Below are 23,818 nucleotides of genomic sequence, written 5' to 3' on the forward strand. Positions count from 1 at the left end.
AAGGCTCTTCTTATCAGATTCATTAAAGTACAGATTTTGGGGTGGTAGGGAGACACCATGTTCCCTATTCTTTCTCTATAAGGTTTGGTGAGTAGAGAAGCTAGGAAACATTTGCCGCGTGAGGGCCCTGGCCCAGCAGCAGGCTCCCCTTCCCCCCGCCGCTCTGGCCCCTGGAGGAGAGGCTGTATTGCACACCCTTTACGGTAGTGCTGTGACTACTCAGAGAGCTAGTGCTTCTCAAGGCTCTTTCTACTAGGAGTAGTAACTTGTGACAGTCTTTGACCAGCAGAATCTTGATCATTGTTATTTTATTTGTTTATTTGTGTGTGTGTGTGTGTGTGTGTGTGTGTGTGTGTGTGTGTGTGTAGTACTGAGGATTGAGCCCAGGGGCATTCTGCCTCCAAGTTGTACTGCAGCCCTTTTTAATTTTTTTTGGAAAGAGTCTCACTAGGTTGATGAGAGTCTCACTAACTACTTGCTGAGACTGTCTTCCAACCTGCAATCCTCCTGTCTCAGCCTCCTAAGTACTGAGATTACGAGCATGCACCACCACGCCGACCGATCAGCGTTATTTTAAGAGCCAGGATTTTTTCCCTAACGTTTATTTGTACAACATGTGTTTCAATTTAGCTTTATAAACAGCAGCTATAACCAACATATTAAAGGAAAGTACAGCTTCCCAAGCAGATTCCTGTGGAAATGAAAGCCATGAAATGGCCTTTGTTTACGAAAATAAAGACGATATAAAATCCTAAAAACCGAATGCCATACTGTATCATGACATCTAGTAGTTATGAACTTGAGATGTCACTCTGGGAAGACATGGGCAGGTGGCGACAGCTCTCCTGGTGTCCCGAGCTTACCCTTTAAGAGCCGGCTATTTCAAGAACATTGCTCTTATCCTTTCCTGACCTGACAATCAGCGCTTCTTATTTTCACTGAGTAGAGTTAGTTAATCATAGAATGTGCCGAACCCTACAGTATATTGACAGAAGGTGGATATTATGGCCTTAAAACTCCTGGTCTTGGTCCTCCCTCCCTGTGACTGTGGAAGGATCAGATGAATACATGTTATTCGGCAGAGTGATCTCTATAGCCTTTAGTCCTTAAATCGTGATGAATTTTAACTTCTCACTGTATGTTTTCTAAATCTATACATTAAAACACATAAAACACCAACCTTTTGGTACATTCTGAATGCCTGTTGACTGCCTGTTGCCCTCAGGGTAGTCTGTTCTGGGCAACAAGGACATAAGAAATGACTGTTATCTTTTGGAGCATACAGGATTTAGATGCTAAATAGAGAACAAGTAAATGTATAGTAACTCCCTGATAAATCTCCTTCACAGGATTTCTCAGTTTCTTACACCTTTCTTTGACCATTGGAGCCGAGACTCTTTTGTGCCCAGTTGCATGCTGGCAGGGTGGGGTTTGGTTAAGAGTCTAGGTTCTGAGACAACATACATGGATTCAAAACCCAGCTTCACCGTTTCATCTTTCTGAGCCTCTGCAAGTGAGAAAAATAATAGTTCGTACCTTATGAGGTTATTATGAAGATTATATGAAATAACACATCTAAATCACTAAGAAAAGTGACTGTTGAGTAAATACTAAATAAATGTTAGTTATTTTTATTTTTTTTAATTTTTTTATTGGTGCATTGTAGTCATACATCTTTTTTTTTCTTTTTTTTTCTTTTTTTTAAATTATTTTTTTAATGGTGCACTGTATTCATACATCATAGTGGGATACAAACTTTTGTAGACATACATCACACATCGCCCAGTCAGCCCCCACCCGATCCCCACCCCATTCTCTTCCCATCCCTCCTTCCCATGCTTGGCTTAGTGGTTGACATCTAGTATTATAGCAATTTATCCAAAATTAAAAATGATAATCTCACATAACAGTTTCATTTGTCTGATACCAAGCTTTTGATGATTTAAAGATAACATTTCAATATTTCTTTTTGCTTTCTTTCTTACCAGAGCATATTTTTTTCTGTTTTTTTTTAGGTGAAACTATCATATATTTATATATTTATTTTTCAGAAAAAAATCTATCCTAATATGGAATATGAATTCTAGATACCCAAAACGATCTTGAAAAAGAACAAAGCTAGAAGATATATATTTTCTGATTTCAAACCATATAAAGCTACAATAATTGAAACAGTGTAGTACTGTTCTAAAGGCAGATATATAAACCATTGGAGTTAAATACAAGCCTAGAGCTAAATTCTTCCCTATATTGTCAAGTTATTTTTGACAAGGTTTCCACGAACATTTGGTGGTAGAAATAATAATCTTTTAACTAAATATTGTTGAAAAATAATAATTACGTGGAAAAGAATAAAATTGGACCCTTACCTAATCCCACATACAAGTATTAACTCAAAATAGATAAAAGACCTAAATATAAATCTTAAGACTATAAACTTTTAGAAGAAAATCTGGGTCATAAAACCTCACAACATTGAAATTGGCAGTGATTTCTTGGATATGATTTCAATGGCACAGGCAACAGAAGAATATACAAACTCCCTAAAAAATAAAAAAAAAATATTGTATATCCAAAGACAATGTAAACAGAGTTAAAAGTTACTAACAGAATTGGATAAAATATTTCCAAAAGCTATATCTGAAGGTATATTAATATTCCAACTAGAAATCCTAAAAATTAACAACAATAAAGGCAAACAATACAATTTAGAGATAGGTAAAAGACTAACATAAATAATGAATCTCCACAGATAACCAATCTTAGTTGTCTGTTGAATGGAAAATCTTGTTTCTCTGGTTCTGGTGAGTGTTACCTATTTCTTCTTTGTAGTTAATCTCTTTGAGTATTTTCTCTAGCGCTGGTTTTGAAGACATAAATTCCTTCAGTTTCTGTTTGTCATGGAAGCTTCTTATTTCTCCATCTAATTTGATAGAAAGTTTTGCTGGGTAGGAAATTTTTGGCTGGAAGTTGTTTTCTTTCAGAGTTTGGAATATGTTACTCCAAGCCCTTCTGGCTCTCATGACTTGGTTTGGGAAGTCTGGAGTGATTCTAATTGGTTTGCCTCTGAATGTCACTTGGCCCTTTGTTTTTGTTGCCTTTAAGATTCTCTGCTTGGCTTCCACATTGGTCATTTTGACAATTATGTGGCGTGGGGATCCTCTTCTCCGATCCTGTCTAAAGGGAGTTCTATAAGTTTCCTGGATCTGTGTATCAACCTCTTGCTCTATATTTGGAAAATTTTCTGCTATTACTTCCTTGAAGAGATTGTTGATCCCTTTGGTTTCACTTTCTTTTCCCTCCTCTATTCCAATTATTCTTAGGTTAGCTCTCTTAAAATGGGCCCATATTTCTTCAATATCAGATTCCTGCTGTCAGATATTTTTTTCTAGATTAGAAACTATGCGTTCATTTTTGGATTGCTCATCTTCTAAGAGCGAGATTCTGTTCTCCATGTGGTCTAATCGGTTTTTTGTGCTTTGAATTGAGGCCTTTACTTCATTAATTGCATCCTTTATCTCTTTTTGGCTCTCTCTGAGTTCTTTTCGAAGCACCTCTATTATTTCTACAGTTATTTTCCTGATTTGATCTTCTAGAAATCTCTGATTTTCTGTTTTATCGGGTTCTGATGTTGTGGGGTTGTACATATTCATTACTCCAGTGTTATTCCTCTTTCCCATGATTTCGGAGGTTTGTGCCTTCTCTGGGTTCTTCCCTTGGGTCACTATGGCTTCACTTAAGGTGCTCTGGATCTCGAGTCTGTATTATCTCAGACCCCACTACTCCTTTACTGGGTTGTATCACAGAGTCTCCGACCCAGGGAGTCGATAGAGGCTGCTTTAGACTGTTGGGGGGTGCCAGGTTGCACGTTCTCCTATGGTGTGATATCTCTGCCACCACCACTCCCTCACTGGGTCTAGTCCCAGGAGGTACAGTACTGGGATTTCTCCTCTGTGGCCCGCAATTTGACTCACTGTTCTTGAGTACGCAGATGTAGCTGTACTGTACTCGTTGAATTCATTGCTGCTGCCGCCGCCGGTAACAATATGGCGCTGCTGTCACGCCCTCGGCCGTGAGGCTGGCGTATTTTTTCTTCTCTGGTTTTGATTTCCACTCTGAATCCCTGCAGCGTGTGCTGAGCTCGGTCACTGGGAGCTTTAAATGCTGTCTGCGCCGAAAGATCTCGCCTGGCTGTTCTGCAGCGGCTCACCTCAGCTTGCTGTAGCCGTCCGTTGAGTTCGCCACTGCCGCCGGCAGTATGGCGCTGCTGCCGCGTCCTCGGGCGCGTGTGTCTCCTCTGTGGCCCTGAGCTCTGTTCTCAGTCCGCTTTCTCTCTGGAGCCTGGTGGTTTTTTTTGTTTTTCTGGTGATGGTGTTTTCTGGCTACGAAAGGCGCTGGTTTTGTGGTAATGGAGACTGGTTGTTAGCGGGGCTCTTAAGCCCCGCTTTTCTCAGTTATTTTTATTCAATATGATAAGCAAGAAGAGATTGATCCTCTAGCCTTAAGAAATTTACAGTATATTTGGAATATAAACATACAATATGCAAACAACATGAAGAATTAATGAAACAACATGGTAACACCTACCAGAGAAGCCATAGCCTGGATTGTAGCTGAAAAGAATCTTAATGGAGCAAGTGAGTTAACAGTCAGTCAGAGTTAAAGAAATTAAAACCACTCCAGTTAAGGAAAGGAGAGGGAGTTTTTAACAAGGGGGATGGCGAGTACAGAGGTGTTCATCAAGATCTAGTAGAACATGTGAAGAGTGGCCGAGTTTGTCTGGACCAGATGGGGAGGATATTCTTCCTTCCAAAATTGAAACAACAAACCAGAAGTGACTCTCCTAAGGTAGGGATAGCAAAATAGCAACAGGACTTTTAGCAAAGAACCAGTATAGGGTGGAGATGGGCTGTAAGGAAACCTCCAGAACACCTGCCCATTGCCGTAGCACCCTTCTGCATGGACAAAAGGCTGAGCTGGAATCACCACTAGCACAAGAGCCAGCCACAGGGGGTGCGTTTATTCTAGCTCTTCATCTGTTTGGCGTTACTCTACTTCCTCACTTTGCATTTGTTTTGCTTTCTGACTATATTTTGCTTTCTCTGGCGCTTGTACATTTCCTGGCACTTTTTTTTTTTCATTGAGAATTTAACCCAGGTGCATTCTACCTCCAAGCTACACCTACCCACCCACCCACCCCACCCCCGGCAAATTTTTTGTTTGTTTGTTTTGAAACAGGGTCTCACTAAGTTGCCGAGGGTCTTGCTAAGTTGCTGAGGCTGGCCTCAAGCCTGTGATCCTTCTGTCCCGGCTTCCCAAGTACTGGGATGACAAGTAGATGCCACCATGCCCCACTCCTAGAACCTTTATGAAGAGGAAATGACCTTATGGGAAGAGGAAAGGACCTTATGTTTTATGGGACAAAGACCCCCTACCAGTGAGACCAAGGTCTTATCTGACATACAGTATTGCCATAAAGTATTTCTTCTGCTTAGATTTAATTCCATTCCCACTATGTTCATTGTCATGAGAATCCCAATTTAAATAATGCCAAGAGAATCCCAATTTAAATTTTGATTGGGGCTGTTTATGTTGCTATACAGCACAGCGAGTTGAGGGTTTTTTGTCCTTAATCTCTGTGTTAAGCAATGAAAGGCCCCCACTAATCCATAAGGCCCTTCTTAAGACCCTTCTGAAATTTCCATTCTCTCCTCCTTTCTTTTCCGCTTTCCCTGCTTTAATTTTTCTCTATCATATTTGTAACATACTGAATATTTTGCTTGAATGAATGGTATCTGTAAGAGTTTTATTCTTTCACTTGAAATTTTTGATTTGAAAAAAATTCTCAGTAATCTGATGGTGACAAATCTATATTATTCAATAGGAGCCGCTGAAGTACTACAAACCTTACTTGGTAGATTTCAAATAAGATTGTGGTTTGGGAATTTTCAGTTTGCATATAGCTCATCAAGAACTCATAGCTTTAGATGCTGAGCTGCTTTTATACACCTGGTTTTTGGTCACCCAAGTCTAACTTCATTCCATTTATAATGTAACTTAAATGGTGCTGAATAGATTTTTGACATGCTATTCAGTAAACGCCACCCCCCCCCTGCACCTGGGGTGAAACCTGGGGCATTCTACCTCCAAGCTACACTCCCAGCCCTATTTTTTTTTTTTTTTTTATGGTAGTGGGGATAGAACCCAGGGGCCTTCTATCTCCAGGCTACACAGGGTCTCACTAAGGTGCTGAGAGCCTCACTGAGTAGTTAAGGCTGACTTCAAAGTTGCGTGATCCTCCTGTCTCAGCCTGCCAAGTATTGGGATTACAAGCATGTGCCACCACACCTGGCTTCCAGCCCTATTTTTTATTTTGAAACAGGGTCTCACTGAGTTGCAAAGGGCCTCACTAAGTATCTGAGGCTGTCTGTGAACCATGATCTTCCTGTCTCAGGCTCCCAAATGCTGGGATTGTAAGCGTGCACCACCACACCCAGCCAGTAACACCCCCCCCCCTTTCTCTCTCTCTCTCTGACTCGCTCTCTCTTTTTTGGTGGTACTGGGGAGTGAATCCTGGAGAACCCTGGTTTAGCCATCTGAGCTACACCTCTAGCCCTATTTTATTTTATTTTTATTTTGAAAGAGAGTCTTGGTAGGTTGATGAGAGTCTCAGTACTTTTGAATTTTTGAATTGAGATGTATAATGGTTCTTTTTTGTGTGTGATACTGGGGATGAAACTCAGGGGCATTCTACCTCCAAGCTATACCCCCAGCCCTATTTTTGATTCTTTGTTTTGAAACAAGGTCTCACTGATTTGCAAAGGGCCTCACTAAATGGTAGCTGAGGCTCTCAACAGACTGTGATCCTTCCGTCTCAGCCTCCCAAATGCTGGTATTAAAGTGTGTGCCACCACACCTGGCTCATAATGGCTTTTTTATAGTGCTCCTATGTGAGCTGTGGTTTTTAACATTTTTGGTTCAGCTAATGTCTATCAGCAATTAGTGAACTGGCAGTTTGTACATGTATTGACACTAATGTTCTGAACATATAGGGACTTATTTAGTCTTTGCTTAATATAATTATCATAAAAAAAGAGTGTTAACAGCCAGGCATGGTGGTGCCTGCCTGTAATCCCAGTACTTGGTTGGTTGAGACAGGAGACTTTGCAGGTTTGAGGACAGTCTCAGCAAATAGCGAGACTCCTATCAATATAGTAAAACTATTTTAAAATAAATAACAATACTAAAATAATAATACTAAAATAATGCTGGGGAGTAGCTCAGAGGTAGAATGCCCCCAGGTTTAATCCCTAGCACTACACACACACACACACACACACACACACACACGCATATGCACAAGTGCACACACTCACACAATGTAATATAATGATAAATTATTATTTGTATTTACTTTATTTCCAAGGAGAATTATTTTTCTATACTCTTGATATTTACAAAGAGTCTCAATTGAAATAGTTACATATATAATCGTCATTATCTAAATAGAAATATTAAGTTACTTAATAGGTATATTTTCAACTGGTACCATGGTTCAAATTTAAGTATTTTAAAATAAAATCTTAAGCAGTCGTAGGCTTGAGGAACGAAAGAGCTAAACATTGCAATCTTTCTAATCAACAGCATTTTCTATTTATTACATCAGTTTTATACTATGAACCTTGAATTCAAATTCTCTCTTGATTAGCAAAGCAAGTCCAGTGGCTAGTTTCACGCACTCGTTCATTCTTTCCATTATTCCCATTTTCTCTTGAACCTATTTCATATGTATGCACTATGTTCTAAACACTAGGGATGCAAAAATGAGCGAGAAAAGCTTGCAGTCTTAGAGCGGCTCATCTTTACTGACTTCACTAAGTGACACAAGAACCCCTTTTGTTATAGTCAAGTTAAACCTACTGCTGACCTCTCAGCAAAGTGTCATGGTTATTATTGCCTTTCCATAAATATGTGAGTGCCGGACACACAGTTTTTTTGGGAGGAGGGCAGGGAGGGCAGGGGGGGCTTGCACATGGGGACACTCCATCTCTAAGCGGTAGCCCCAGCACTTTGAAACAGGCCTTCACTAGATTGCTGAGTCTCACTAAGTTGCCAAGGCTGCCCTTGAGTCTGCAGGCCTTCTGTCTCAGCCTCCCAAGTGCTGGGATTGCAGGTGTGCACACCACACCTGGCCTTGCCTCACTTATAAACTGAAGGCAGTGTTCTTCGGCTTTAGCCGATTCGGCATCTTTCCCCCATTTTAGCCCATGGCAGTTTCTGATGGTGCAGATAGAAAGCCCTGAAAATGTATACTTGTACGTTTTAAAATGTCTCGTACTACGTTCTAACCATCCCCTGTTTCCAAAATGCTGCCATTAGTGGTTACAATAATCATCTGTAATGTTAGCTTCTAAGAACCGTGGTACAAGAGCTGCTCTTCTAATTCCCAGATGGGAGGGAACACATGTGCAAGCCTGTTAGAATTAAAGAAACTGGAAGCAGCACTGTGTGGATTTGTATTTTTGGAACTCTTTGGGCTTATTTAAGCACTCAAAATCAAACTTAGTTATCCATTAAGAATCTAATACCATACCAATTCAGGGAAAACTCATGTGCCACCCCAAGAGGAATAAAACACAATACAGAAATTCATGAGATTAACTCCTGGAAATAACTAGTTTTATTTTCAAACCAATGTGTCATGTACTTCTGGTAGGATGTCAGATGATAAATGTTGATTATATAAACCAGGGCCATCCTTTTCTTTGCAACATTGTCTCCAAGCATTTCTGTTCCTTACTGGAATAATAGTGAAATGGAAGTAAAAAGTAGGAAAGAGAAATAATTATAAATTATCCATAGGCGTATGGAATGAGGCTGCCTATTAAAAGATTTCAGCCGGGCGTGGTGGCGCACGCTTGTAATCCCCGCGCTTGGGAGGCAGAGACAGGAGGATCGCGCAGGTTCGAAGCCAGCCGCACGCGCTGGCTTAGGAGACCCTGTTTCCAAATAAAAATGTAAAAAAAATAGGTCTGGGAGTGTAGCCCGGAGGTAGAAGGGCTTCCAGGAACCCCAGTACCACCAAAAAAAAAAAAAAAAAAAAAAAAGATTTCAGGCTGGGCACAGTGGTACATACTTGTAATCCTCTGATATGGGAGGCTGAAGCAGGAGGATCCTAAGTTTGACTTCAGCCTGGTCAGCTTAGTAAGATCCTATTTCAAAATATAAAATAAAAAGAACTGGAGCTATAGCTCAGTGGTAAAGTGCCCTTGGATTCAATCCCTAGTATCACAAAGAAAAAAGAATGAGCTGGGCGTGGTGGCGCACACTTGTAATCCCCGCACTTGGGAGGCGGAGACAGGAGGATCACACGGGTTTGAAGCCAGCCTCAGCTACTTAGTGAGGCTCTCAGCAACTTAGTGAGACCCTGTTTCCAAATAAAATATAAAAAAGGTCTGGGAGTATAGCCCAGAGGTAGAAAGCCTCTGGGTTCTACCCCCAGTACCACAAAAAAAAAAAAAAGAATAAAGAATGAGATTAAAGAAGGAGAAGAAAGAAGAGGAGAAAGGAGGAGGAAGAGGAGGAGGAGATGATATTGGTGAGATTTTTAGTAGCCCTTGGTTTTGGTGTTTGTTTGTTTGTTTTGGCAGCGTGTTTTTTCAGGGTTTGGTGATTTGTAACCATAGCCTCCAGCCTTCATCTTTCACAGGGAAACTTAGTACTAGGGTGATGATATCTTAAAGGCAGTGTTATTTCTTTTTATTGTCTTTCATATGATAACCAATCTAAATATAAAGAAGACTGCTTCTATGCTTAGATCATGAAATGAATTTGTCCTGTGAGTTGGATTTCTTCAAACTTCAACTTTAATTCTAGATCTTTTATGAATTTTAGAGTCATATACTTTATTTCTGTTTGTTGAAGACCCTAAGTATTTTAAAATTTTTTATCCTCATTTTACAGAAAGAAAATTCAAGGTCAAATACATTATCATCTAGAAAAGAGCAAAAAGCGGTAGTACTGCTCAGACTCTGGATCTGGGCTCTCTTGGAGGTTATCAGGGGCAGACGCAGAGGTCAGCACTTTGTGCCCACCCTTTCTGGTGACAGCAACTCTTTTTGAGTAGCTTCCATAGAAATCACGAGGTATATTCATTCAGCAAGTGCCGAGTGGTTTCTCTGTGCCAAACACTGTGCTGAGATTCTCCTCTCACCACCTGCACATTCACCTTGTCCCCCAGTTTGGAAAATATTATTTTTTTGTTTTAACAAGGGATGCTTCAGCTGGGTGTGGAGGTGCACACTTGTAATCCCAGCATTCGGGAGGCTGAGACAGGAGAATTGCAGTTCTCAGACAGCCTCAGCCACTTAGTGAGGCGATTTGCAACCCAGTGAGGCCCTGTTTCAAAATAAAGAATAAAAAATAGGGCTGGGAGTGTAGCTCAGAGGTAGAATGCCCCTGAGTTCCATCCTCAGTACAGAAAAAAAATAAAATAAAAAATAGGGATGGGGTGTAGTTCGGAGTTAGAATGTCCCTGGGTTCCATTCTCGGTACTGAAAAAAAAAAAAAAAAAAGATGCTTCTTATGTCACGCCACCTAAAAACACATACCAGAGCTATTACAAATCTACGCATTAATATGAAATTATAGCAATGTTAGATGGAAAACTAGAGAAACGTCATAACCTCAGAGCTATTGACCAGGTTTAACTCTATAAATCTAAATTATTTGTGATGGCAGAGAGCCCCCTAAGTAAATAGTTGTAACAGGAAAAAAAAATCTATTGATTTCTATTAAAATGTAAAATGTAAAATCTTCATAACCCTTAACCCAGCAAGCTCAGAGTTAGTTAGAAAGTATAAACCCCACCACCAAAGGAGGTACACACACTCACACACACACACACACACACACACACACACACACACACACTATTGCAGCACTACCAAGTGGCTAAGAATTGCAAATAACCAGAAAGTCTGTTGCTAAGGGAAATGTTTAAATAAATAAATCCATGCCACAGAAAATTATGCGGCCACTTAAAAGCAATTGGTAGAGTGTTACGTATAGTGTGCCTCCACCAGGGAAAACAAAGCAGAAGGCTCAAGAGCTCTTTATATCCACGTGTGTGTATGTATGTTTTTATGAGCACAGAAAAAAACTGAAGCTGGACACAGTAATGGTTACCTTGAGAAGTGGCAGGTGAGATAGACATGGAAGAGATGTATTCCTTTTTCTTACTTTCTCTCACTCTTATTTTTTTTCTCTCTCCCTTTTGTACTGGGAATTGAACCCAGGGGCATTCATTTACTCTGAGCTCCAGGCCCAACTCATTTTATTTTATTTTACTATTTTATTTGAAACAGTCTCACTAGGTTGCAGAAAGTCTCACTAATTTGCTGAGGCTGATCTTGAACCTCCCGTCCTCCTGTCTCAGCCTCTAAGTTCTGGGATTACAGGCGGATTCCACTGTGCCTAGATCAACTGTTTCTTTATATGGTTTGACTTATTAAAATGAGCCTCATTTATGTAACACCACGCTGAAAGAAATTAATTTTAAAAAGAGAATGAAAATGGAAGAAAAAGCAGAGACAGGAGAATGTAGTTTTGTTTTGTTTTGCAGAAAAAAATGTCCAGAGGCAAGTGATTAGCCATGTCAAGTGCTATTTAGAAACCAAGTAAGAAAAGGACTGGGGGCACCTGCTGTGTTGGGCAGATGCCCTTAGAGGGCGTCACCGGGCACCAGTGGGGTGGTAGGCTGCTGCCATGGCTGAGGTGGGAGCCGGAGGGGAGGGGGCAGAACCCAGAGTCAAGACAGCTTTTTTGAGGAGAAAGATGAGAGAGGGTCCAGGGGATAGATAAGGTCCAGATTTAGTTTTTAGGAGGAGCGGGGCTTCATGAGTCTACCTGCCCCGTGTGTGCATCTTATAGCACAGTAAGCGAGGAGACTGAGCTGTCAGGGCTGAGCAGGGTGAGTGTGCTGCCAGTTTCCTTGCACGCAGGGAAGGGGGTGGGGCTTAGACAAATGGAGGACATGTGTTCAAGGTTCTGAGTGCTCATGGGCACTGAGTCTTAAAATCTAGGTTGTTTCCCCTTCTAGGCTAGCCCCCGAACCCTCCTGAGAATCTATGAATTAATCCAGAAGTAAAGGACAGTTCTTACCAATTCCTGTAGATGAAAGATGACCAATTCTATTGTGTTTCAAATGTTTATATTTGGCTTGTTAAGGGTTGCTAGACTTTGGTGCAGCAAATTGAAATCAACATGCTATTGGAGTTACTCTAATTCAGTCTCTTATTCAGAACTCTGGCAGACACTCGGTGCTTTGGCAATATTTATAAAGCACATGTACATAGATATAAGGTCCACAATTGGGATTCAGGATGTTTCATCATGTAACATGAGTTTTGGCTTGAGTTGTTAATTATATTCAATTACTATTACTCTTGCTTTTCAATTATAAACAACAGTAACATTATCTTCATCGTTATCAGTTTAGTTTGTTGAGGTTAACCTCAAAATGTTCATTCATAGCTCGATCAATAGTGTTTTTGTCTTTTAATATTCTGGACATTTAAGATATGTGTGTCTTGTAGTTCTCTTGTGAATTATCTATGATCATTTTGCTAATAGTAGATGTGTCCTTAAACATCAGCCATTTACTTTTATGTTGATATACTTCATGGTGATATTTCCTGGAAAGTTTTGCTGTTTAATATTACAAAATACTATAAAGGTAGGTATAATAAAATTACTAGATATTGTAACATTTTGTCGGTATTTTAGGATGTAAACCATGTTTACGGCGATATGTTAGCTGGGCCTGGTGGTGCACGCCTATGATCCCAGTACTTGGGAAGCTGAGACAGGAGGATCACAGGTTTGTGGCCAGCCTCAGTGACTTAAGTGAAGTCCTCTGCAACTTAGACCCTGTTTCAAAATAAAGATTAAAAAATAGGACTGGAGATCTAGCCCAGAGGTAGAATGGGTTCTGTTTCTAGTACAAAAAAGTAAAAGAAGCATGTTTCCTTTAATTCGTTATGTTTTTGTCTATTTTTTGTTGCTGCCAATGCGTTCCCCTCCCCCCTGGGAACGGGAATAAGTGCAATAGGTGGGGGCGGGCGGGGGCAGTGCCTCATCATGGCAGGCTTTGGGCAGAAAGTTCGAGGCATGCGGCAAGGGATGTGCTGAGCTGCTCATTTGGACTACAGGGAACTCATAGCCATGGCTTCAGTGCCGGTGAACTGTGAACTCATCACTAAGAAGGTATTCGGAGAAGCCAGGTGTGGCGGCACATACCTGTGATCCCAGTACTTAGGAGGCTAAGACAGGAGGATCACAGGTTCAAAGCCAGCCTCAGCAACTTAGTGAGACCCTGTTTCAAAATAAAAAATAAAATAGGGCTGGGGGTGTAGCTGAGAGGCAGAAGACCCCCTGGGTTCAATACCCAGCACTGCACACACCAAAAAAAGCTGTTTAGAGAGTGAGTGCTTAGACCATTGTGTTTTTCACTTCCTAAGGATGTAAATGAAGATCCTGGAGAAGATGTGGCCCTCCTTTCTGTCAGTTTTGAGGACACTGAAGCTACCCAGGTGTATCCCAAGCTGTACTTGTCACCCCGAATTGAGCAGTAAGTGTCATTAATTTTCTGTAGCCTGATGTTTCTCCTTGCTAACCAACGCATCTCACTCTTGTTTGCCATTTGTGAACTCTTAAAATTTTTATTAATTTTTGTTTCTGCAAAAATGCTGTGTCAGGAGTTTTGTTTGCGAATACATATGGTCTTTGCCACTATAATCTTTCAGTGAGTTTTATTTGTGCAATGTACAGGTTGAATACTGTGCCTCCAAATCCTTGAGAGAAAAGTAGTCAGTCTGAGTCCAAAATTGTTGGCCCTTCCAGGTGTCCGCTAGGGTTCAAATCTCTGACCTGACTGTCAAATAATTGTAACTGAGTTACGTGTAAAAATATAACTAGCAAATTCAGATATCAGCAAAAGCGGCATTAAAAGCAGTTAGTTTAATTACAATATGGTGGTGCATGCCTGTAATCCCAGCTACTCAGGAGGCTGGGCAACTTAGGGAGACCCTATCTCAAAATAAATTACAAAAGAGTACTCAGAATGTAGTTAGCGGCAGAGCACTTGCCCTACCACTTGCACGAGGCCCTGGGTTCACAGAGAAAAGAGTAGATAGTTTAAAAAGATGGTGTTTGAATTTTCTCTTTGTTTAGAAATTTATGTATAATTTTATCCAACATCTAGCTACAGGGTAGAAGTGGTTTGGTATCACACTTGGGTTCTAACCAAGTGAATTTCCTCATCAGTAATGAGTTTTATAAGGACTGTCTTCACAATGTGCTTATTGTTGGCTAAATGCTTTGGTAGCTTATTCTACTTCAAAGGAAGCTGAGGTTCATTGAAAATGGATTATAAGCAGATTTGGTTGGGAACTTCTGACAGGACATATTTTTCATCAGCAGAGAGAGTTTTTATAGACCCTGACTGAAATGTATTATTAAAGTTCTCTGTAAGTCATTTAGTCAGGGTTGGCCGATTCTGTCTGCGAGTGGATGTGGTCACCATCCAACTTTCATATACAGAACCATTTTCACCCCCTCTGACCTTAGTTGCTCTAAGTTATGAAACATGCACATCCCATATTACAAACAGGTTTGATGCAGCTGCTTATACTCCATATGGGAGATTATAAAGATCAATAATCTATAGGCGTTCTCTCATTTTTAATTTTTAAGTACTTTTATTGGTACATTGTCATCATATATTTGATAGTATGAATCATAGTGATACATTCATATAAGCACATAACATTATTTGGTGTTTCTTTCCCCATAGTTCCCCTTTTCCTTCCCTCCTTCCTTCCCATGCATGATAGAAAGTTTGTAGTGATGCATTCTTATATGCACATAACAGTGTTTGTTCTGTTTCTTTCTCTGAACCTCTATTTTTCCTCCTTTCTCCTCCACCTCTTTTCCTTCCTGTCCCCTGGCGTTGGCCTTTCACCTGATTTACACGAGATCTCTTTTCTTTTTTTCTCTTTAGCTTCCACTTTTGATTCTCTTATTTATTATAAAAGTCCAGCAGCATTTAGACCAGAATTTGTGTGTGTGTGTGTGTGGTACTGGGGTGGAACACAGGGGCTTTCTACCTCCAGGCTATACTCCCAGACCTATTTTATATTTTATTTGGAAACAGGGATTCACTAAGTTGCTGAGAGCCTCACTAACTATGTAGTTGAGGCTGGCTTCGAACCTGTGCGATCCTCCTGTCTCAGCCTCCCAAGCACAGGGATTACAAGTGTGCGCCACCACGCCCGGCTAGAACCGAATTTTACAGTAGCAGATGTTCAATTAATGTTTGTTTGTTTGTTGCTGGGGATTGATCCCGGGGACATTCTACCTCTTGTCTACACTCTTACCCCTGTTTTTTAATCTTGAAACAGGGTCTCACTAAATTGCTAAGACTGGTCTTGAATCTGTGGTCTATATACTGGGATTACAGGCATGTGCCACCAGGCCTGGCTTAGACTGGTCTTGAATCTGTGGTCTATATACTGGGATTATAGGCATGTGCCACCATGCCTGGCTTAATGTTTACTTTTGAATTCAGAATACTGACCCATGTTAGTAAGAGGCTGGAGACGGGTTGCTAGAGGCAGGACAGTGAAATAGGACGAGGCCAGGGCTCTGGTGACAACAGATCTCCCGCTCACCAGCTAGCCAAGTATTTAACATCTCCGAGCTTGTTTCCTTGGTCATAAAATAGGATAATAATACCTATTTCATAATGTTGTTCTGAGGATTCTATTAAGTACTATTCATAAAGCATTAACTGCAGTGCCTGGCACTATAGCAGACACTCAGCAAATAGTAGCTATTAATGTTGTTATTATTACTGATAGAGTTCATAACAGAAGGATGAGTGAGTGAGCGTTGAGCAGAGACAAGTTGGGGCAGAAAAGAAGAGGACGGTAAGTAAGTGCGCAAGCATGAGTCCTCAGGTGGGCGCTCAGTACAGACGCAGGGTGTTAAATTCAGAGGGTGTCTTGGTGATGGAGAAAAGGTTAATGAAACAATCTCAAGATGTGGGGGAAATGAATATATTACTTAAACCATCTGCAAGAAATTGCCAGCTCCAAAAAACGCCCCCCCCCCAGCAGCCAGGTTATTTTTCTCTGAAGTTATAAAACCTACCAAATAAATTTGCTAATAAAATACCTCACTCAAAAGCCTGAGATACAGTAAGAAAAATCAGTAAACAAAGGTATATTTTAGAAGTCATTGTTCTTATTTCAAACATTCCCTCCTGAAAACTGGCTACAGCCTGCCTTTCCAGGCCAGCTGTCCATCCCTTCACTCATGTGGACTGTCTTCAGCCAGGCTCAGCTGGCATCTTTGTGTTCACTCCTCCTCTCCCGCATCTGTGCCCTTGCTAAGGCCTTTCCTTCCACGTGCAGTGCCCTTCTCTAACCCCCTCTCCCTGGTGAAGTGTGTATTTTCTAACACCTCATTCAGAGGCCTCTACCTGAGCAAAAGCCTTCCCAGGAACTCTTTGTAACACTGAATAAAATTAATATTAATTTTATAATGTACCCACATGACTTTAGTTTGTGAAGTGTGTGTGTGTGTGTGTGTGTGTGTGTGTGTATTACTGAGGATTTAACCCCCACAGGCATTCTACCTCTGAGCTATACCCCTGAGCCTATTTTATTCTTTATTTTGAAACAGGGTCTCACTAAGTTACAGAGGGCCTGACAAGTTGCTGAGGCTGGCTGCAGACCTGTGATTCTCCTGTCTCAGCATCCCAATTATTGGGATTACAAGCGTGTGTCACCATGCCCAGCTGTGGCATGCATTTTAAGAAATCTTTTGCTAAATTTGAAGCTACTCAGATTAAGGAAGTAACAAATCTTGTCATTCCTTTAGTGCCTTTCACAAATGCATTGAACAGCAACAATTGCCTAACTGGCAGTCTTATCAGTTAATACATATTTCTCACCAAAACATTGGAAAATGCTACACTGAAAGTTTTCCTGGTTGATACATATTTACTTGGTATAACCATATTTGTAATATCAAAATATTAATTCACTTATTTATTCAACAAATATACATAACAAAGGTGTGTGTGTGTGTGTGTGTGTGTGTGTGTGTGTGTGTGTGTGTGTGTGTTTTCCTTTTTGGAGTACTGGGGATTGAACCTAGGACCTCATGCATGCTAGGCAAACACTCTATCACTTAGCTACATCCCTAAAAGTTAAGAGAAGGGTTAAGGGGAAAGTAATAAAGTTGGGGTATAACTTTGTAAGGACATACATATTTGTTAATGTTGTGGTAGTCTCCCCTTATCTGTGGTTTTACTTTTTGGGGTTGTGGTCTGAAAATATTAAATGGAAAATTCCAGAAATAAAAAATTCATAAGTTTTAAACCGCACACCATTCTGAGTAGCATGGTGAAATCTTGTGCCATCTTGCTCTGTCCAGCTTGAGATGTCAATCATCCCTTTGTCCAGCTTTCCACACTGTATATGTCACATGCTTGGTAGTTGGTAGGTTTAAGCAATCTTTATTTTTAAATAATAGCCCAAAAGTGTAAGAGTAGTGGTACTGGCAGTCCAGACATGCCAAAAAGAAGTTAGGAAATTCTTCCTTTAAGGGAAAGGGTAAAAGTTCTCAACTTAATAGAGAAAGAATAAAGAAAAAGTTGTATACTGAGCTTGCTGGAATCCTCATGAATCTTCTATTCACGAATTTGTGTAGAAGGGAAAAGAGAAATTTATGTTAGTTTGGCTGTCATACCTCAAATTATAAGAGTTGTGATTGTCCTATTTTATTATAGTTTTTGGTAATTTATTTGGCCTTTCTTATAAATTAAATTTCAAATAGGTATATGGATAGAAACAAGGTACTATATTTTGGGTTCAGTACTATCCACGGTTTCAGGCATCTACTGAGGGTCTTGGAATATGGATAAGGAGGGACCACTGTAATACTTTTTGCTAATTCTTGCACAATTCAAAGCATAGAACAGTAGCAATGCCATTTCAGAAAGGCCATGGTCATGGGATAGGTTTTTTTTTTTTTTGAGGATTAAAACAAATTTTACTGGTGCACTGTATTCATATATCATAGTGGGATAAAAAAAAAAAAAAACTTCTGTAGACATACATGCACACATTGCCCAGTTAAAAACCAAGTGAAGACGGGTTGGTACTAGCTGTCATCTGTTACCTGGGTTTTAGGCTCTCTGGCCAACTCTTATCTATGCAGGCACTGATTAGAGATGCAGGCATGGATAGTTCTTTTGGTAAAACATCCCCCATGGACCTAGACAAGAGGATGCCCAACTCTTGATTTAACTGAGGCCTGTACTCCTTTTGGCTTCTGCTGTGGCTCTTCTAGGAAGTGCCAAGCCCGAGCAGTGCATCTGACAGGCAGAGGCTCAGGGGACACCAACAGCTTGATCCACATCAGGTTAAATTGTCTGGAGGAGGCTTGGATTCCCACATCTCAATGCATGGGAAAATATGAACCTGGGAGAAACTCCATTCCAGTCTGGCTATCGTTGCTGAGCTCCAGATTGTCTGCACAGTAGGCGAAGATGTTACATTGACTAGTCCCAGAAATAGGGAAAGAAAAGGCTACTTTTGGGTCTTGTCATCACTTATGGGAAAATGGAACAATTTGTTGTACTGTAAAGATTTCTAAAGACATGAATACCAAATGTCCTCAATTTTGACAAACCCAAATGAAATGGAACATCTGTCAGATCCATTGGTAGAAAACTCCCAAATATGTTATAATTTGATAAAGTTCTGAAATGCAGTCCCCTTCTGAGGTCTGCCTGTTTGCCCAGGGCCCAGGAATAGTTTCTGGTGCCACTGGTGCCTCTCGCACATGGCTGCTGCCTCGAGGTGCCGAGGTGCCTCTCGTATTCCAGTCTCCAGCACGCATGCGCACGGCTTGCAGAGTACATGCTTCTGAAGAGAACTTGGTGCACAAGGGACATTTAAGAAGCAAACATGTTTCAGGCTCTCTACATTTGTTTTCCAAGGAAACAAAATCAGTCTATTGAATTAGACACTAAGTCCTGTGCGTTAAAAAAAGTTAGTGGTAGTTTATGCAGAAAAAAATAAAAAGAAAACAAAAAGAAAAAAGCTAGTAGTCAGGGATGTAAAATAGATTTGGGTTGAATATTAGGAAAGGGAAAAAAATAGTTTCAAAATCAGTTGCCTTCTTTTTTTCCTGGCAGAAAAGCTGTGAATTTTCAGGTTACATCATCAGAACTGGCACTAAACACTACCTTACCTTGTTCCCAGTGTGTTGGCAGTTATCACCGTGGAACCAAAGGTTAAATGGGCGTCAGAGACTGCTCAGTCCCCTTCTCTGAAAGGTGTGGGCCCATTTGTTGGCTCCAGCAGGTTTGTGGGAGTGGTTTGAAGAAAGCCAGCTTCATTACTCCCTGTGTGGTTCCCACTCCGTGCATAAAAAGAAGACTTCAGCCCCTGAGGCAGACCAGGTGGCATCTTTCACAAGTACAGAATTTGTTTTTAGAACTTTTTGTTGTCAAGTTATAAGTACCCAGTTTACCAGCCCATAAATGCTCACTATTAGTGAGTTCTGCATATTGCAGACGCGGGTGTCCTCTTTCTTTGACAACAGCCATACAGCAAGAGCTGACCACGGGTACGACCCTTTGCTAGGTGCCTCAGAGACTGTCGAGATAAGTGCAACTGGACCATTCTCTCAATGTGCTAATAATACAATAAAGGGGACAAGAACAAAGATGGCAAGTTGCAAGTGGTGGTTTAATAAAAAAGGCACAGGAAGACTTGCCAGCAGAAGCTCTTGATTCCTCCACTGATTAACTGGTAATCTTGGCTCAAGTTACTTAAGATTTTTGAGTTTTATTTTTTCTTTTGTGACAGAGGTACATCCAAGTTTCAGTGGCATCCACCCCCGGGGGGACAAAATGAAAAGGCCTACTGGAGTGCAGTGCGGGGCCCATGGCTGATGGTCAGCACTTCTTAAGCTCTATGAATACCTAAGGAAATACTTACAGTGCACAAGGTCAAGGGAGGAGACCACCTTTCTCTTTGGCTTGGTAGAAAGGGGGCTTTGGAAACTTTGGGGAAGCCTGACTCTTCCAATATGACATGGAATCTCTAGAGTTTAAATATTTAATACCATAACAAAAAATAAAAATGCATTTGTTTACTACTTTAAAATGTTCAGACTGCTTTTCATTTTACCTTCCCATCTGATCCTCATGGTAGTATTTCTAACATGTATTTATTTGTTTTTATGGTATTAAGGAATGAACCCAGGGGCATTCTACCTCTTAGCAACACCCCCAGCCTTATTATTATTATTATTTTTTAATTTGGAAATGAGGACTCACTAAATTGTTGAGAGCCTCACTAAATTGCTGAGGCTGCCTTTGAACTGTAATCTTCCTGTCTCAGCCTCCTAAGTGCTGGGATTATACACATGCACCACCATGCCGTGTTCTAACATGTGTTTTATAATATAGCTTTTTCTAGGCATGGAGGTACAAACCTGTAATTCTAGTACTTGGGAGGCTGAGAAGGAGGATTATAGATCTGAGGCCAGCCTCAGCAACTTAGCAAGACCCTCAGCAACTTAGTGAGACCCTATTTTGAAATAAAAAATGAAAAGGGCTGAGGATGTAGTTTATAGAATGCACCTATGTTCATTTTTCATAATAATAGTAACAATATTCTATTGTGTACATATCCCATAATTTTTTTTTTTTTGGTGGTACTGAGGTTCCTGGAAGCCCTTCTACCTCCGGGCTACACTCCCAGACCTATTTTATATTTTTGAAACAGGGTCTCTTACGTCAGCGCGGCTGGCTTCGAACCTCGCGATCCTCCTGTCTCCGCCTCCCAAGCGCGGGATTACAAGCGCGCGCCACCACGCCCGGCTCATATCCCATAATTTTTTAACCCATTCATCTGTTGATGGGTATCTTGGCTGGTTCCATAGTTTGGCAATTGTGAATTGTGTGGCTGTGAACATAGATATGCATGCATTAGTTTGATAGTTTGGTTTTCATTGTTTTGGGAAATTCCATAATGTACATGATGTACATTCACAAACATATCAAAGTCAATCACTAAGCCAAACATGAGAAGGAGGGAGGGGAAGGAATGGGCGAGGGAATTGGGGAAGGGCTAAACGAGTGATGTGTGCGTGTGTACCCCATTAACATGTATGACTACAATGCACCAATAAAAAAATTAAAAGAAAAATTTATTCCAAGATACTAAAGTCCAAGATATTTTCAAAGATAAATAATGCTGAGTAAAGTAAAGCAATGTCCCTGCAAAAAAAAAAATAATAATAATAATAGTAATAACAGCAACAAAAACACAGCATTTTCCCTCCATAACATGGTTCTTAGACCCTTCCTGGTTCTTTCACTGCCTCCACTTCTTTTATTTTAACTCATTAAATTATGCTAAATTATGTTTCCCCTGGTCGTATCCCTGGACCATCATCATGGTCTTACTTCTTTTGTGGATGCCCCCCAAGTCTCCATTTCTTATCCCAAGCTTTCCCCAGCTTACGGATCGGCATTTCTAGCCACGTTAAAGGCATGTCTGTCTTCGTGTTCAGTTGTCCTGCAAATGCAGACTGTCTCGAGCCGGTCTCCTCCTGATCCCAGTAAGCTAACAACATTTCTCTTTGTACCGCATCTTCTCACGATACTCTCAGTCTTGACGGTGCTCAGGTGCTACGTGCACTTCTGCACTGGAAGTCCACTCTCTACGGTGTCTCTCATTCTTCATCATTCCTCCCACCATTACGTTGCCATGTCCCCTGATGGCCTTTTAACATCCTGTCTCTTTCTATCTAACCTCTAGTTAAGTCCCAGTTTTAACTTCCAGTTTATTACTAATCAGCACAGAATTGTCACTGTCTTCAAGTACATGATGTCCTTGCTCAAAACCACAAGTTTATCTGTTGCCTTCAGAACTCAGCTCTCAGGCTGGCTGTCCTGCAGGCTCTGTCAAGGTTCTGTCCATCCTCTAAGGTCTTCTTGATGACCGCCTTCTCTCTGGACCTTTCCCTGACCATCACCACCTGCTCCCCAGTGAGACTTCACTTTCCCCTCTGGTGTCTCTGCCTCTGTTAACTGTAAGGGTTGGGCCTCTGTTTCCATCAGTTGAGGGCTCACGAATCACAGCTCATCTCCCGCCAAGTTGGCTGCCCTGGCCCCTGCTAGGCTCAGCCCCAGCTCTCAGTGATGAGACTCCTGGCAGGGGCAGACAGCTGTGGTCTATGTGCTGGATAGACAGGCGGTGTCCATTGTGGTCACTTGTTACTGTGCAGAATTAGCAGGCTGATTTCCTTCATGGTCTTATGTTGTTTCTGAGAGGTGGAGCTTTATTTTGTAGACATGGTTTCTCAGCTGAATCCTGGAGGTGATAAATATGGTTTTGATCTCATGTGATCTCTCCTCCTCCTCCTATGGCTTCTCCAGCCTCCTTTTCCTGCCATATTTATAAACCCCACAGTTTGCCTGGCAACAGACATGGTCTCTTGGAACATTTGAATAATGTTGTAATCCACAGAGCTAGGGTAAACTGAAACTTGATAAAGAGCCTACAAAAAGAGTAAAGGGTGAAAATTAAAATAATACTAAAAATTATGTGTAATGATATTAAATTCAGATAAATCAGACAAAATAGTTTTAATGCAATGAGGAAATATAATAGCATATATAGATAATTATTTCACTTAAATGTACAACTGAATTCAACATAAATTTAATGGAACATTTTCATTTCAAATGCTCAACAGAATTTTATAATAAATAGAAAAATTATATAACTAAGCATAGGTAGATCTGAAAGAAAAGATAATTGCCTTTAAAAAAATCCTATGTCGAGACCCCTGGAGAAACCAGACCCAGTAAGACGCTGGGTTCTGGGCGGGGGTCGCGGGCTGGGCACGCCAGATGGGGCCCGGGTCGCGGGACTCTGGGCCCCAGACCGAACTGCGCATAGCACGCCAGACCCCTGGAGAAACCAGGCCAAGTAAGACGCTGGGTTCTGGGCTGGGGTCGCGGGCTGGGCATGCCAGATGGGGCCCGGGTCGCGGGACTCTGGGCCCCAGGCAGAACTGCGAGTAGCACGCCAGATCCCTGGAGAAACCAGGCCCAGTAAGACGCTGGGTTCTGGGCAGGGGTCGCGCGCGGCGCACAAAAGCCGGGGCCTGGGTCGCGGGACCCTGGGCCCCAGGCCGAACTGCGCGTAGCACGCCAGACCCCTGGAGAAACCAGACCCAGTAAGACGCTGGGTTATGGGCAGGGGTCGCGGGCTGGGCACGCCAGATGGGGCCCGGGTCGCGGGACTCTGGGCCCCAGGCCGAACTGCAAGTAGCACGCCAGACCCCTGGAGAAACAAGGCCCAGTAAGACGCTGGGTTCTGGGCGGGGGTCGAGTACAGGGCACGCCAGCCGGGGCCTGGATCGCGGGACTCTGGGTCCCGGCCGAACTGCGAGTAGCACGCCAGACCCCTGGAGAAACCGGGCCCAGAACAGAAAAAGATAAAGAAAAATATCGGAGAGGTGGTAAGAAAGCCGTTATGGATGCCAGGACACTGGAGATGCAGACAAAACTTATCTAAATGCACTGGAACTTATGGAAAAATTCGCCGTGAAAGAGGACTGCTATTTCTCTATATTGTTAAGAATCTCAGACATCACATATAAGGAGAGAGTTTAGCGGAGACCAAGGAGAAATGCGGTGTTGAAAGAGTTCTTCGCGATG

At 41.5% G+C, this 23,818-nt stretch overlaps 1 protein-coding gene across 1 annotated transcript in view; it reads left to right on the forward strand.

Moving 5' to 3' along the window:
- The window catches only part of BABAM2 (BRISC and BRCA1 A complex member 2), a gene marked incomplete at both ends in the record, with an annotated part of 453,631 nt that overhangs the window by 243,353 nt on the left and 186,460 nt on the right, over positions 1–23,818 (forward strand). Inside the window, one exon of the mRNA XM_080711179.1 lies at positions 13,521–13,630. Within this exon, the coding sequence (XP_080567305.1) occupies positions 13,521–13,630 (110 nt within the window). The remainder of the gene's footprint in view (positions 1–13,520; positions 13,631–23,818) is intronic.

Source organism: Muscardinus avellanarius (genome assembly GCF_963383645.1).
Source record: "Muscardinus avellanarius genome assembly, chromosome: 15".
In the NCBI taxonomy this organism is placed as follows: Eukaryota; Metazoa; Chordata; class Mammalia; order Rodentia; family Gliridae; genus Muscardinus; species Muscardinus avellanarius.